Raw genomic sequence first — 16,942 nt, forward strand, 5'->3', positions numbered from 1 at the left:
ACAGACGAAGCATTAGCAGAACAAGGTTGTTGTCATACTGCTGCTTCAAGAATATAAGCAAAATAAGCCCGAAATAGGCATGAAGAACGGCGTCGTCAAGCATCTTGTTATCCGGAGCAAGGACTACAGTGTTTTCTTCCGGTAAACGTAAACACGTAACATCCGCCCCGCCCCCTATCCAATCAGAAACCTTCCCTGCCCCAAACCTTGCGCAGACCTGAATAAACGCGATTGAACTGATCTCCTCTGTAAACCCTCATTCGGAATGAATATTTCTCATGTAAATTACCTGGAAAAACTTTAATTCCGAATGATTTCATTAATATTTATTTCATTCTGAATGAGAAGCCATCATGTAACCGCACCCACTGTGTGTATAATACCTGATGTAAATGGCTTCTTAGCAGAGACCGACTGTGGTTGCTTGTGTATATTATGTGCATTCAAAATGTTACATTTACTTTCAAGTCAGAACTTTGAGTACCTCTCATAGGAAAAATAACACCTAAATGTTGACTAACACAACTAACACATTCATGATAATTGATTTCAGCGGTGCCGCTGACTCTCCAAACTCGAGATATTTCAGTCTATTCAGTTTTTTAACACCCTTATTTCCATCTCGTCTCTTTAATTCCCCTCAGTTCTGTATGATGTCTGTGTAACATGAAGAAGATCCGGTGCTGAGACTCACAGCTGTAAAAATCAATAACTCAAAATAAGTTAGTATATAATGCAGCTTCCTCTGACGGACAGGCTCACTTGGAGTTTTGTATTCTGCATCCAAACAAAAACAGCCGGTGTGAATGGAAAATGTCAGTGTGAAATCCTCTTGGTTTAGCATCATAGGTTTTTCATCAGCACCATATTCCCAGTATCCTCATGCTTGTGTGTGTAAACATGTTGTCAACAGAGTAGTGCTGTATACGGTTGTGTAGTCAGCAGCGAGTAGCTATACTATTTTAAGCAGAGCCATCTGCAACCTTTCACTGTATGTGTTCACATTGTCAGCCCAGTTTTGCGATATAACAAGTTGAGCCAGCGTGTTCGGGGTCCTCTCATCTATACAATCTTCATCTCTGAGGATGGTGAGAATGTATGGAATTGACAAGCCAGATAACGAAGACAGTTTCCTCAGCACACAGCCAAAGATTCTGTACCTCCTGGAAAATGGCTGCAAGTTTTTTTTTTTTCAGTGAGTAGCAAAGCTGTTTGCTTGAAAAGGTGCTGTTCTCATAAAAGATTAATAGTTGCCTACTGGCCCTGAGGCACCCAAGCCAACAACTCAGGATTCATAAATAAAACTAAATGGATCAATATTTCCAAGACTTTAGAGGTAACCTATGGCTACCCCTTCCTTGCGAGAGAAAGCTTTGAGAAAGGTTAGGCTTTAATCGAAGCCTTCCCCCAGTAATAATAAAGAAAGTGTGGTATTTAATCATCAGCACTGTGTGGTAACATACCTGAAATCAAGAGACCGATGCACATGCTGTGAAATAGAGAAGTTTAGGTACTGTATCTGTAATAATAAAAGTTAAACAAAACAGTATAATGGTACTATTTTGTAATTATTCTCACCAAACTGTAAAGCTATTGTGCTGACTCCACAGCAGTCCTTTTTCTTTACTTACAGGACACAGGGAACAAAGTGAGGATGAATTGTGGCCGAGGCATTCGGTGTCTCAACAGCCAACATCAGATGCTCATTAATCAAGTTTTATTGAACCAATGTGCCAAAGCAGAATGACATATTACGCCGGGAAGGAAAACTTGCATGACAAATATGACAAATAGAAACATTTGCCTGTAGTTTGCAAGGCCATTATCTTGGCAGCATGATGATGATAATTATGATGCATGTTTTGATTGTACAAGCTGTCGTGTCATCAGTGAATATCTAACAAATACACAGTGTTTGTTCAGGTTTTGTCTACAGTTAACTGATACTTTGTATTTGCTGGAAGTTAACCCTACACTTTTACATCTAATGTCATTAGAATATCGTTAAACTGTAGTTACTACTGTCTGTATTACCAATATTTCTATATACAGTACATGCCAAAAGTTTGGACACACCTTCTCATTCAATGCGTTTTCTTTATTTTCATGACTACTTACATTGTAGATTCTCACTGAAGGCATCAAAACTATGAATGAACACATGTGGAGTTATGTACTTAACAAAAAAAGGTGAAATAACTGAAAACATGTTTTATATTCTAGTTTCTTCAAAATAGCCACCCTTTGCTCTGATTACTGCTTTGCACACTCTTGGCATTCTCTCCATGAGCTTCAAGAGGTAGTCACCTGAAATGGTTTTCCAACAGTCTTGAAGGAGTTCCCAGAGGTGTTTAGCACTTGTTGGCACCTTTGCCTTCACTCTGCGGTCCAGCTCACCCCAAACCATCTCGATTGGGTTCAGGTCCGGTGACTGTGGAGGCCAGGTCATCTGCCACAGCACTCCATCACTCTCCTTCTTGGTCAAATAGCCCTTACACAGCCTGGAGGTGTGTTTGGGGTCATTGTCCTGTTGAAAAATAAATGATCGTCCAACTAAACGCAAACCGGATGGGATGGCATGTCGCTGCAGGATGCTGTGGTAGCCATGCTGGTTCAGTGTGCCTTCAATTTTGAATAAATCTCCAACAGTGTCACCAGCAAAACACCCCCACACCATCACACCTCCTCCTCCATGCTTCACAGTGGGAACCAGGCATGTGGAATCCATCCGTTCACCTTTTCTGCGTCTCACAAAGACACGGCGGTTGGAACCAAAGATCTCAAATTTGGACTCATCAGACCAAAGCACAGATTTCCACTGGTCTAATGTCCATTCCTTGTGTTTCTTGGCCCAAACAAATCTCTTCTGCTTGTTGCCTCTCCTTAGCAGTGGTTTCCTAGCAGCTATTTGACCATGAAGGCCTGATTGGCGCAGTCTCCTCTTAACAGTTGTTCTAGAGATGGGTCTGCTGCTAGAACTCTGTGTGGCATTCATCTGGTCTCTGATCTGAGCTGCTGTTAACTTGCGATTTCTGAGGCTGGTGACTCGGATGAACTTATCCTCAGAAGCAGAGGTGACTCTTGGTCTTCCTTTCCTGGGTCGGTCCTCATGTGTGCCAGTTTCGTTGTAGCGCTTGATGGTTTTTGCCACTCCACTTGGGGACACATTTAAAGTTTTTGCAATTTTCCGGACTGACTGACCTTCATTTCTTAAAGTAATGATGGCCACTCGTTTTTCTTTAGTTAGCTGATTGGTTCTTGCCATAATATGAATTTTAACAGTTGTCCAATAGGGCTGTCGGCTGTGTATTAACCTGACTTCTGCACAACACAACTGATGGTCCCAACCCCATTGATAAAGCAAGAAATTCCACTAATTAACCCTGATAAGGCACACCTGTGAAGTGGAAACCATTTCAGGTGACTACCTCTTGAAGCTCATGGAGAGAATGCCAAGAGTGTGCAAAGCAGTAATCAGAGCAAAGGGTGGCTATTTTGAAGAAACTAGAATATAAAACATGTTTTCAGTTATTTCACCTTTTCTTGTTAAGTACATAACTCCACATGTGTTCATTCATAGTTTTGATGCCTTCAGTGAGAATCCACAATGTAAATAGTCATGAAAATAAAGAAAACGCATTGAATGAGAAGGTGTGTCCAAACTTTTGGCCTGTACTGTATTTGACTGTGGTCATTACATAGCCAGAGTTTTTGTTGTTGTTTGTTTTGTTTTGTTTTTGGGTTGTCTCTTTTAAAAGAACTGATAAAAGTGTACAAAAACTGAGGAAATAAAAGACAAATCACAAAATCAGGAAGGTCATACAAGGTACAACTCCAGATCCTGTCAGCTCCTCCTTCCTTACATAGTTGGCTTTTTAAGTGTCCATGTTCCCACATGGTTCTGGTAATCCATGGTCACTGGTTGTGGAATAATTTAACTGTTGTTGTTAGTACAGTCACTTCTGTTATACAAATTAAATCCACTGCAGACTCTGTGGAATTCATTGATGTCATCAATGACATCAACGGCTGGGTCCCAGAATGTTCGGAAGACTCCGACTGGCTCCTCTCGTGTCACTGAGGGGATGCATTGCAGTTTGTTTGCATATCTTGACCTCAACAAGATGTTGGAAAGGTGGTCTCTCCTCCCCAGTACGGGCAGTGATCTCACTCTGAAGCCGCCTCTGAACGGCGAATAGCAGCAATCCAGAGGATTTATTCCCTTATGATGCAGGGCGAGCAGTAACTGGACGGCACCTCACATTCCCACTGTCCTTTTTCACCATTACGCACATGCCTTCTCCTCTTCTCTCACCACAGTCCTCTGCTCTGTCTGATTACCATTGAAAAAGATACCTGGTTGAATGACACTGGTATTCTTTGGCACAGTGGTAGAGGGTCATGGGAGGATGCGAATCAAGCAATATTACATCAATTGGCCAAAGGGGGGCGCTATAGTAACCGATTGAAATCACAAACTTTGAATGGGCATATCTCATGCCCCGTATGTTGTAGAGACATGAAACTTGGCACAGAGATGCCTCTCTTCATGAGGAACAAATTTGCTTCAAGAACCCATAACTTCCGGTTATATAGATTTTCCAACATTTTGAATGTTTTTTTAAAAACACTTAAAATCGATCTCTTCCTAGGAAGTTTGACCGATCTGCATGAAACTCGGTGAACATAATCTAGGGACCAATATCTAAAGTTCCCTCTTGGCAAAAGTTGGAAAACTTACTTTAACTGAGCTTCTATAAGGCAATGAATATTGGGGAGGGTGTGGCTCATCACATAAAGGTGTATAACATCTCAAGGGTTTCACCAATCACCACACAACTTTGTAGGCATATGACCACACATAATCTGAGGGGACCCCTCCATTATTGACCCCATCAAACAAAATGGAGGCACTAGAGAGCTAATTTCTTATCTAGGCCTAACCGCCATAAGGATTTTTACTAAACTTGGTAGATATGTAGAACAGGACGCCTCAAGGTGACTGGAGAAATGTAACTCTAATTGGCAACTGGGTGGCGCTATAACAACAGGAAAATGCTTAAAAATGGCTAAAATGCGACCAATCGCTGTGGCTCCCCCTGTGGCTGAATGTTGGGGGTTTTTTTTTTTTTTCAAATTTTTGGTATGACTAAGTCATGGTATGGTATGTTGTACTCATCATTAAAACACTGCTTATATTATCAGTAACAATAATTCCACAATTTAACATAACAATGACATTAGTTAATCTGCAACATTATGAGCACATTTACTATTACCTAAAGTACTTTTGTATCTTTACGTGAGTAAAATTTTGAATGCAGGACTTTTACGTAGAAATGTCCCTGTTTATAATGTAGAGAAAGTAAAGTAATTATACTTTTACTTAAGTAATATATATTAAATATATATATTATATTGTCCTGTCTTTGCTGTTGTATTGCTGTCAAGACCCAAAATGCCACAATGTGTAGTACATGTGCAGCTGTGTTTTGCATAAGGAGGAGGACAGGTTGGTAGGTGAGACAACTGCCAAGCAGCCCGAGTGGATTTTGTGCTTAAACTTAATCACGTTGATCACAGTTTTGTCAAGACACAAACTGTAAACTGACGTGCAAAGTTTTAACATATCAGCAATATATGAAACTCACAAATTTACATATGAAACACACGGATGTAAGATATTCGTAATTTGCAGGAATGTACAACACCAAATTTTATTCTGGTGACTGGGTTGTCACAAGACATGTTAATAGGTTGTTTTTAACTTGCTGTTTGCAATGCAAGATTATTGTTTGCTTTTCTCTGACTGCTACATTTTTATAACCACTCTCATCCATCCAACAGAAAAGACATGTGGAAAAGCTCCTGGACAGGAAAATAACACCTCTTGCTGACTCATCCATGTGTGTTTTCTTCTCTTCCTTTTTTCCCAAGGGGACTAATGCCACGCACACTAGACAGCCAGATCACATTAGAGAAGACACCCAGCTACTTTGTCACCAGAGAGGCACCCAGACGCATCTCCAGCATGTCCCATGAGACCAAACTGATCGTTGTGGTGCGTAACCCAGTCACAAGAGCCATCTCTGACTACACACAGACTCTTTCAAAGAAGCCAGACATCCCTACGTTTGAAGAGCTGGCCTTTAAGAACAGAAGCCAGGGTATCGTGGACACTTCCTGGAACGCCATACGGATTGGGATGTACATTCTGCACCTGGAGAACTGGCTGCAGTACTTTCGCCTGTCGCAGATGCACTTTGTGAGCGGGGAGCGGCTGATCACAGATCCGGCAGGGGAAATGGGCCGTGTTCAGGACTTTCTAGGACTGAAACGAATAATCACGGACAAGCACTTCTACTTTAATCGAACCAAAGGCTTCCCCTGTCTGAAGAAGCCAGAGAGCAGCAGCCAGCCACGCTGCCTGGGCAAATCCAAGGGCAGGACTCACGTACAGATCGAACAGGAGGTCATAGAGCAGCTGCAGGAGTTTTATAGGCCATTTAATATCAAATTCTTTGAAACTGTGGGGCAAGACTTCAAGTGGGATTGAGAGTGCCATACAGAAACAGTGCTGTTTTTTAAAATGGCTACCTCTGGAGAGAAGTATAAATGAGGGTATCTTCAACAAAGGTTTATTGAGCTATGTATACACCGACAAAATAAAACAGGAGAATATACTACTCATTAAAATATAATCATATCAATGGTTTCACATCATGTTCGGTTTTAGGTTGGGTCATTCTGATAAGTGCCATTTCTTTAAAGATATATATACAGAACTAAGTTTCTTTACCATAAACATGACATATGAATTCATCAACAGCCAACAAGCATTTATACATTAACCAAGTCATTACCCAGCATCATTACAATGCTGTTCTGTCATTTAGCCAAACCTGACCTACATTTAAGGAGCTGTACATAACATTCAAAGCTATAATTCAGAGTCTGATTCAGGCTGTCTGCACACATCTCTCTACATAGAAAAGGCTGAACAAATGGTGAGCAACTAACAGTGCTAACTCCAGAAACAAAGCTACCAATGTCAACAGTGCTGACAAAGCTAACATTAGCCCCTTTTCTACCGCAGGAACTTTTCTCATTTACTCGGGATTTTGAAAAACCTTTGTGCGTTTCCACTGAAATTACCTGGGTAAAAAAACTTTCCCTCAACCCCAAACTTACCCTGGAAAAAGTATCTAGTAGGGGGGTAGGACTTTTCAGATTACCCGGAATTCTTGAGGGGCGGGGCTGTGCGCTGAAGAACGCTGATTGATGGAACACACACGCAGCGTTCCGCACTTCCTGGCATGGGCAGCCACTGCAAACTTTATTTCATTTCTACAAGCTTCAGTTCGTTTCTGTTTTGATTAAGGATGGGTACCGAAACCCGGTACTAAATTAGCACTGGGGCTAAATTATCAAAGACCGTAGTATTGATATGCTCTAACGGTATCGGTTCTTTTGTGCCGGCACTGAACTCCTCCACATACACACACCGACATGACACGGTAAACAGCCAAGCGGCCGTGGTGGAAACGAAGTGAAGACTCAAAAATCACTCGAGTTGACAGCAGCTACGCTCATTACTGTAAGTGACATTGAGCCTTAGCGAGTAAGAAGCCAACACTTTATCAATACATGTATTCAGCAAGGACAGCACGCTAGTTCGGCTAATAGTAAATTGTTAATAAGCTGAAATGACAGCTGTCTGTATGTAGACTAACTTAGTATGACACTTATCTTAAAATACTTTTAAACGTCACTGCTGGCGGAGCCAAATACAGGGCACACGTCAAATCATCTGTGTCATTACGCTAATTTGAATAAATTTTCAGGAACTTTGAGGTGCGGTGGAAACGCAAACCACACAGATTACCAGGAATTATTTTACCCAGGTAAATAAATTCCTGGTAATAAATGTTCCTGGGAACATTGGTGGAAAAGGGGCTATCGTTAACCTTGGAAGGAACCAGAGGGTCGATGCTACACTTCCGCAATGATACCATGGGTCATGATAGGTTTATCAGCAGTAACTTTTGTATGAGCACAGTATAGAGTGGCAGCAATTAGCTAACCAATGGGATACAAACACATAGACGGAGCATGACTTCCGTTCTCTGCTCAGGACGCCATAACTCCACTCTCTCTTTACACTGCAAATAGTTGTTTGCTGCTATATTATTGCTCTGAATGTTGTATACAGCTCCCTTACTGACGTTAATGACTTAAATATTCATTCCGCTCAAAATGAACCACCGGCTTCACTGTTAAAATGAGCTCTCAACATAAAGTTGCAGCGAAATGTCAAATGAATAATAAAATCAGCCTGATGATTACTCTGCAATGAAATTTATCTCCTTGTTCACAGAAGCTCATATGCAACGGTGACAAATTTACTGAATAAATGTACTGTAACTGAAAAAAAAAAATAACAGCTATATTAAAACAGATGCTATAATACTGATTAAGGTTTATCGTTCGTTGAACTTCAGCTCTTTCTGTGTCAGTATTTTTGTTGTGATCATCGAAATAAAAGGCAAAAGTCTTAAGTATTTATTTGAGATTTTCTGTTATTCTTGCCTACACATCAGTAAAAGTACTGTGTTCTTCTTACATCGTCCAGTTATACTATCCAAGCATATGTACTCTACATTTGCAATATCGTATTTTTGGGGATTTCATAACAAACACATCAATCAAATCCACCAGTCTCTGTGACATACAGGCGGTTCAGTCATTATCTGATGAGTCATACTAAAGTTGACCTTCACTCTAATCTCCTGACCAAATTTCAAAGAGCATATAACATACTAGTACAAAGAAGTTTATATTGAGTCTCATGAAAGATAAAACGTGTTGCCATGCGTGTCACTGATCTCATTAACTTTCACCATTCCTCTTTTGATGGATTTGATCGTGCTCTTTCTGAATGGGCCTCCATGCTAAGCAGCTAGATTAACCTGCTGAATTTGCACCCTGAAGCCAATCAGAGTTGTCATTAATAATTTCTATCGAGGCCTCCAAAATTCTCAACACGGAAGAGGAAGTAAATTGCCGAAAACCAAAGAATCTGTGCAAAAAGTAATACCCCAAATTAATGACATGTAAATTTATGCCTGATGTATCTGTGTCTGTGGAATGTGTCGACAAAAATGCACAGAGTTTTTATAGTACAGGCTACAGATGTCAGATTAGCACAGGATTGTTTTGATGGAACTGACTCATGATTTGTGAGTTTTGCTTGAAGGAGGAAATGCAGCAGTCAGCCACCATAAACAGTATGACTCCCACTTCCTGTTTACAGTGTTTCGAAAGAACATTTCAGGAGAAAAATAGGCAGCACAGTAGCATAATCTTAGTTGATATTTGAGCAGCACTGAACTAAATGTTCTTATTAATTAGGGTGCAGTATCAATACAATGTCAATCCCTCACTCCTGAAAATGCTCCATAAAAAACCCTTACAGTCAAATCACAGTATGTTGCTATGACTGCCAAACATGGTGCGTCATTCACATCCACACTCTCATCAACTGCCATGTCAAAGTTGCAAACTTTCTGTGTGTGTGTGTGTGTGTGTGTGTGTGTCCATCTCATTGTATCATTCTTTGTCCCCTCTCTAATTCAGATTTTTATGGTCCCTGAATGCAGCACAAAACTCCTCATGAGTTCTGATTTTTTGTGTCACAGTGTGGACAACTGGTCAGAGCTGATCAGATCTTATTAAAAGATGAGAGGAGCAGCTGCTGCAGGAAGTGAGTGCAAACTTTTAGATCCAGCACAACAGTTAAGTTTCACTTTCACCACATCTAGGAGCGCTCTCAATGAACGGTCCCGCTCAAAAAAACAGAAAATACATGGCAGCAGATGACGTTATCGTGATGGGCTGCCACAAATGAATCAGTGTGTGGGAAACCCTGCAAACATTTCAAAAAACACTCTTGCATACATTTTGCTAGTGTGCCATTAGTTAAGCTATGGCATGCCAGTGGTGGCCCACATGCCCAAGGTTGTCGACCCCTGATCTGAGCAAAGCACCCTGGCTGAAACAGCCAAGTTAAGCTCCTATGGTAATGCTGAAACAGTATTTGGGGTATGAAAAATTTCTCTGACTTCTCTCATAGATGTTTCACTTTCATTGTTTAATCCGCTGCTGCAGGGCTGTGAATTGAGCAGCCCTATCTAGTCACACTTAGACTAATGTGCCAAAGTGACAATGTGACCTTCCATATAAAGGAAATTAGATATTCACTTGCATTCCAGCTGTGCTCTTCCAGTGCATGTCCGTTGGCCAACAGCAGTATTTAAACTGTCATTTGTGATATTCTCCATTAATTTTTGATTAACCTGCCAATGTCGTCTGGAGCTGCCTGCTACTTAGTGAGCCATCAGCAGACACGCCAGTTTAGCAATAAGCTCAACTTTATCTCAGCTCAGTTAATTATAACTTTTCCCCAAGAATGTTTTGGGCTTGATGACATGGCACTGAGGAAGAAACTCCCACGCGGCTGCCACCATATGATACCCAATGAATACTATGATGTGCTATCAGTCCTCCATATGACTACTTTCCATGTGACTTCTGTTGAAGAATATTAGGTAAACTTTTTTAGGGGGGAGTATTTGTGGATGCAAGACATGTTGGGGAGAGGAAAATGGCAGCTGTCACAGCTTCTGCACATCTTTTCCTCAAATGCTTTTGCTCATTTAATTTTTGTGCTTTCTTGCAACATCGAAGGCATTGTACACCTGCAATGTAACACCTGCAGTTGTGGCAATGAAAACATCTTGCTCATTGATGTGTATGATGTATTAGCTCCTCATTATGAAAGAACAAAAGTGTTCTCCTGGTAACTAAAAGCTGTCTGACCATTCTAACCTTCAAAGTAAATACCAGAGAAGCTGCTGTAAATGCCATGAACTTTGAAAGACTCTGAGGTAAAATACACCTCTGCCACTCATCAGAAATGTCTAACAGTACACAATAAAATCAATTATCACGGAGACCATTTATTTTGGCTCTTATTAAATGAAAAGAAATAACGAGGCAGCATTCAAATATGTGTTTTTTGCAGTTGCCTCTTACAGACTCCAAAGCTGTAGAGGTCTTTTATAACTCCTGCCTTGAAAAACCTATTGAAATTCTACTGAGGCTCCAACCCTGAAACTTCACACACTTTACAAGCTCGTGTCTGTAATCTCTATATTGCGGGGACGTCATCTAAAGAAAAACAGCTGCGAAAGTGCTGTGTCCCAGAAAGCAAAGTAACGATAGGCTGCTCCAAAAATTGCACCAATACCATAACAAATTCTCAAACACAAGCAAAAAGCAGAGAATATGCTATATTTATTGGCTTCTTGTACGATATGTACCAAGTTTGCAGCTATTTGTTTACTGATATTTCTTGAATTTTCCAAATGCAATTCAAGCAGATATCTTCTCACTGGAATGTGTACTTTCTCCTCGAGGACTTCTTCTATTTGGGGGACAGTGTTGAAGTATTTATATCGAGACATCTCCTTGGCCTCTGTAATGAGCCAATGCAATGGAGGATAATGAGGATTCTCCTTTTCTCCAGTGGACAACGAGAAGAGCAGACTTCCCTTTAGATGATTTGAAACTTGGCAGCCAGAAACCCCTCCAGAGGAAATCTCATTAAGCTAACCTCTACCTGCATCAATGCACCTTTTGAATATGTCATCATTCCCCAAGGTTTTTCAGGCACATGTTCTATCACTGCGTATCATACTTCAAGCTGTTCCTCTAAATTAAAATATGTACCCCTAAAAAAAATTGATTTATTTCCTCTGCAGGTGCACGCTGGAATTTTCTCAGGATGTTATCGATGTCTCTGCAGTGCTGCTTCATGCTTCGTGTGATACAATTGACTGGCTTAGTGTCATACTAATAAAAAACATCCCATTCAAGAAGCCATGCATTCTTGGGGAAAGAAAGGAATGACACATCCACACATTCCCACCTACCATATGTACTAACAACCAATGTGAGAACCTTTCACTCTCACCTCATTTCCTCTGGTCTGTTGAACATGTGCTGCTTGCCTTACTTTCAGAAAGGTCAAGTGCAGAACAGGTCTCCAGGCACACAGTCAACTAATTAAGCAGTAGTGGTGGAAGATGCATTCCGGATCCTGTGATACCACAGCGGTTGGTAGCCACCCTCAGGAGTAACGAACATATTGTTTCACATGCAAGAGAGGTAGGGATTTGCATTACATTGTTCTCATGCAAAATATAAAATAACTCTGGAGGGAATAAAGGGTCTGTATAATGAAAAAAGGTACTAATGCTTAGTATTCAAGATACAAATCATTTAAAGGAGCTCTATACGACATTAAGTGCATTAATATAGGGGCAAACAACTACTTGCCATATAAAGATATGGCAAAGTAATGACCTCTACTGTAGAGAATGACTTCACTCTCCCTGAGTGTGTGTTGTAATCCGAGCTTCTGTTTGTTGTTGTGGTAGATGGTCCAGTGGTGCGTGCATGGTAGTGTCTCTAAGTCTCTGTGTTTGTATCCCATGAGCTAGCTAATTGCCGCAACTCTGTGCAGCGTTCATATGATGGTTACTGCTGATAAACCGAGCATGACCCTTTGGGTCCCCACAAGGGGGACATAGTTAGCTTTGTCAGCACTGTTGTCATTGGTAGCTCTGTTTCTGGAGTTAGCACCATTAGCTGCTAGCCCTCTGGTCCACCCTTTTCTATGTTGAGTGGCGTGTGCAGACAGCCTGAATCAGATATGCTTTGAATGTCATATAAAGCTCCTTAAATGTAGGTCTAATTTGTTCCAGCGGCACAATCATGTTACTGTATGTGAGTCCCTGTGTGTCCCACTGCCTAGCTAATTAGTGCTGCACTGCACCGTGCTAAACTACTGGTGCTGCTGACAACATCTGGTGGCGTTTATAACGCCACCAGATGGCATCACTTTGAAACGCTGCTGGTAACAACTTAATATAAGGAGCTGAAAAATCTCTATAGGGTGGGTGGGAGTGGAGGTGGATGGGTCCAACATACCCAGGACTTTCACCCAGGAGGCCGCTGTTCGCTTCCTGCGTGAATGTTGGGCCAACCCATGATATTTTTTTTGAAACCTAAAGACATGCTTTTGTTGCACAATGAAATAAATTGAAATACATGGGGTTTTACTGACATTTATTTTGAAAAAGTCTGTATGCATCTAACAAGCAGATACTGTACATTTCCTATGAAAATGAAAGTGGATTCTGAAAAGACCCAATCTGGCGTTCCAGAACATCACCAAAAGATGCAGGAGGATACGTAGCATGTTGTACGTGGAATGAAAGTCCACCGACCAAGCAGCGATATTTGATGTCGGGATTTAAACATGTTGCCTTCAAACTATTTCTTGATTGGGACCAGTTCTGACGGAGCAAGTGGAGACTCCAGGAAGTTACTGGCTCCAATCAAGAAATAGTCTGATAAATAACCCCCTGTAAAAAGGCAGCTTGTTGTTTTTACAAAAAATGTCGTTGAATTACTTTGGTTTGACACTGGATTGAACAAATGTGATACAAAGTGTTAATTAATGAGCTTCAGAGGTGGTGGTACATTTTGTTAACATTGGACAGAGTCAGGGTAAAGTTTTCCCCATCTCAACTCTCCATGCTGAGCTAACTAAGCCAGCTACTAGTTTTAGCTTCATATTTTTTGAACGGACATGAGAGTGGCATCAATTTTAATATCCTAGTCCCTGCAAGTTAACAAAAAACGTGTTTCTTAAATTGTCAGACAGCTCAGTATCAAATTCAATCCCACAGTGAATTAACTTTTGTTAGTCATCTGTAATTTTTGCCAATATGATGTTTTATTACCAAAACAGCTTCTCAGTGCTGTAATAAATGGAACTTCCAAGACATCTGCTAAACATCATTATATTTTAATGCATTTTAACAGCATTATATTTTAATGCTGTGTTGTTGGAAAATGATAAACAAATGACAAATGATAAACAAACTGTTATGGAGGTTGCAGCTTTTCAAGTCACATAGCTGCTCAGTGTTGGCAGAGGACTGTGCTCTGCCTGCTGCCTTCCATTTAAATGTGGGATCACAGACGATGTCAATTCAGTGTACAGGACTGCGCCCAAGGGACCCCCAGAGGAAAAGAAGGGGTCCGCAGCGATAACAGACATCCTCTCCAGGAAGCCTGATAAATGCAGTCAGTCTGAGTCTGTAACTGAGATAATTAAGTCCTTATTCATTCGAGGGAATGTGTCCGATGGCGTGTTCAGGAGAGCAGAACACAATAAGGAGCCCTGCCAAATGACCGCCATGTACCCAAACTTTTACCGTTTCTGTCATTCTTACCAAATCCCATAGCCCGCCGGCCTCAGCTAAAAGGAGCTCAAGCACACAGAACCTGAAACTTTTAAAATCCCAGCAGGTGGTGAAAAAGAATAGTTCCTTATTCTGAACAACACGTAGAGTTCACTTAACTACTGATGGGTGAAGAAAAGGAAAGGTAAGCAGGTAATCTGAATGCAAGCGTCACTGAGCTGTCAGGCACACGTTCAGCATAGAAAAGCAGCTATTTTCTGTTTTCTGCTTGACAGGCCGGATTATCATTTCCGTCTGTTCTTGACCACCTCAGTGCATAAACCACTGTGGACATGATAAGATTAACGGTTTGCAGAAGCTTACAGTGTTTAGACCGTCATAGTCTATGTGCTACAGCTATGTATTACAAGACTAATGCCTGTGTTTGGCTTTTTGATCGATACCCTACATTTGTGTTGCTTATTCAGATGTAATTATTAACATGAGAGTGAGATTTATGAAGGCATCTCTAATGAAATGGAGCCATAAAGCTGTCACGATTGTTTTCAGGGTGTGAATAAAATGCCATCAGTGCCGTAAACATGGATGGAGGATGTGCTCTGTTGATATAATGCCTCATTGACCCTTAATGTGTAGGCATTCTGGGGAAAAAAAATGGTGAATCATTCTTGAATATAACTCTCTGTAATTGTGGAACTAATGGCCTTACTTTGGAGAACAGGAGACAATAATCAGAGCAAAATGCAAAGCCACTGAGATTGCCTTTGCCTGCCTGGGATAGATTCTCAGAGGGAAATTATCATAGAAGCTCTTTGCAATCACACTGGCTCTGGTTTAGTGTAATGTGACTTATCAAAGCATTTCCATTGTGTCATTACTCTCATGCTTTCAGAGAAAATGGACTCATTCAGTCAGCATCAGTCTAACTCCTGCTCTTGTCTCCTACCGTCTCCCCTTACAACAGCCCTCAACCCCCACACCACATATTAAATATTTTAAGATATTTGCTGCTCGCTTCAGCCAGGTCTCTGCTCTGATTACACTTCGATGCAGAGTTTTACTGTTCGAGTCTATATGCATATATGGTCAAGAATAATAAAAAAACAAAGACATAATCTATATTCTTATTCTGAAAGTGAACATCTTCTGCAAACTTTGCTCCTTCAGGAATAGTCTGCCATTTTGGAAAATGTCCTTACCATATATTGTTCCTTATGAACAGACCAATATTACCAGTTATTATTATTATTACCAATATACCCTTTGCTAAGCCCCACCCCTTTGTAATGGTCCATCAAGGTGTAGGAGTTAGCTTGGAGACCACACTGTAACTAACTGCACTCCCTGAAGAAGTATTATGAAATTGTTTGGAAGAATAAAAAGCAATTTCAGAGAAAAGCAGACAGAGGGGTCTACAGTCTGTGTTTGAAGGATGTGTCCAGGATGTCAAACTCATTCAGCAGCAAAAACAGGTTAAAAAAGAAGCTAAAACCAAACGTACAAATCACAGTGTAAAAATGAAACCATCACATCACTTGTGATCGAAACAGAAGACAATGAAATTTAAGGGAAACTTTGTGGATTTTCAACCAGCTATGTGTCATCTCATTGTGTGTGGAACAGTGTTAAGCTTCCCCCTGTTCTGGCCATGCCTAGACATCCACTGGTGGATGGGCACAGAGCTCTGGGGGAAGCCAAACAGTGTTTATTTGCACACACTGAGATGACACACAGCTGGTTGAAAATCAGTTTCCCTGTTTCCCTCCTCTGCTCCTGTAAAGCACGGTAGGTCTACATTCAGTATACATTCAGTATGCTATATCTTCAGTAGCTAGTTAGCTAACCTTACACTTTTCATGGTTTAATTTCAGTTTTGTAACAGTGAAGAAGCGTATAGACAACAACTGTCTCAGTTGCTAGACCTTTGTTGGAGCTGGCCAATACTACACTATAATTGGCCATTCTGTGTTTGAAGGGTGGGATATAGCAAAGGGTCAGTTAAGGGTGAAGTATTCCTTTGAGAAGCAATGCACTCAAACAACCCATAAAATACATTTTTGAAACATAAATGCAAACTTTCCACAGACACACTTATGATTGGTCACTTTTAAATACAAGTTAAAAGCAGACGAATAGTGCATAAAGAAATAATTATTATTACACAGTTTGAGCAAAGTGAAAAAGTAACCCCAAATTTAACAAAGAAAAGTGCAGTAGAAAAAATGAATCAATCTGAGGCACATGTGGAGTTTTTAATTTAGATTTAAAAGTGGACAAAGTTGGGGAGTTAAGACTCATTTAAGATCATCAGGAAGTTTGTAGTTTTGCACCAAGTTTAACAAGAGAGCAAAGCAACACTGAATGACATTTTAAACAGTCAACATGAATCTACTGCACGACTCCTGAAGAGGGAATAAGATTAATCCAGTGTTTAGTCTCAATATTTTTGAATGAAGTCTTGAATGTCTGCTCCCCAGCCGGAATTTTAAACTGTGTTACATTTCTGCTCGCAACACAATCATCGATTATATAGGAGACATTTTACCTTTGACAATATCAAATGTCTTTGTTGTCAGGAAATTATGCACCCCCCAGAAAAGATGGGT

The 16,942-nt window shown here is 40.7% G+C and overlaps 1 protein-coding gene across 1 annotated transcript in view; it reads left to right on the forward strand.

The window, feature by feature from the left end:
• Window positions 1-8,541, forward strand: part of hs3st2 (heparan sulfate (glucosamine) 3-O-sulfotransferase 2) — a 31,121-nt gene extending 22,580 nt beyond the window's left edge. The window contains exon 2 of the mRNA XM_033644442.2: window positions 5,938-8,541. Coding sequence (XP_033500333.1) covers window positions 5,938-6,556 — 619 coding nt within the window. The 3' untranslated portion in view covers window positions 6,557-8,541. The remainder of the gene's footprint in view (window positions 1-5,937) is intronic.
• Window positions 8,542-16,942: the final 8,401 nt, after the last annotated feature.

The sequence above is a fragment of the Epinephelus lanceolatus genome, chromosome 18 (genome assembly GCF_041903045.1).
Source record: "Epinephelus lanceolatus isolate andai-2023 chromosome 18, ASM4190304v1, whole genome shotgun sequence".
Classification (NCBI taxonomy): domain Eukaryota; kingdom Metazoa; phylum Chordata; class Actinopteri; order Perciformes; family Serranidae; genus Epinephelus; species Epinephelus lanceolatus.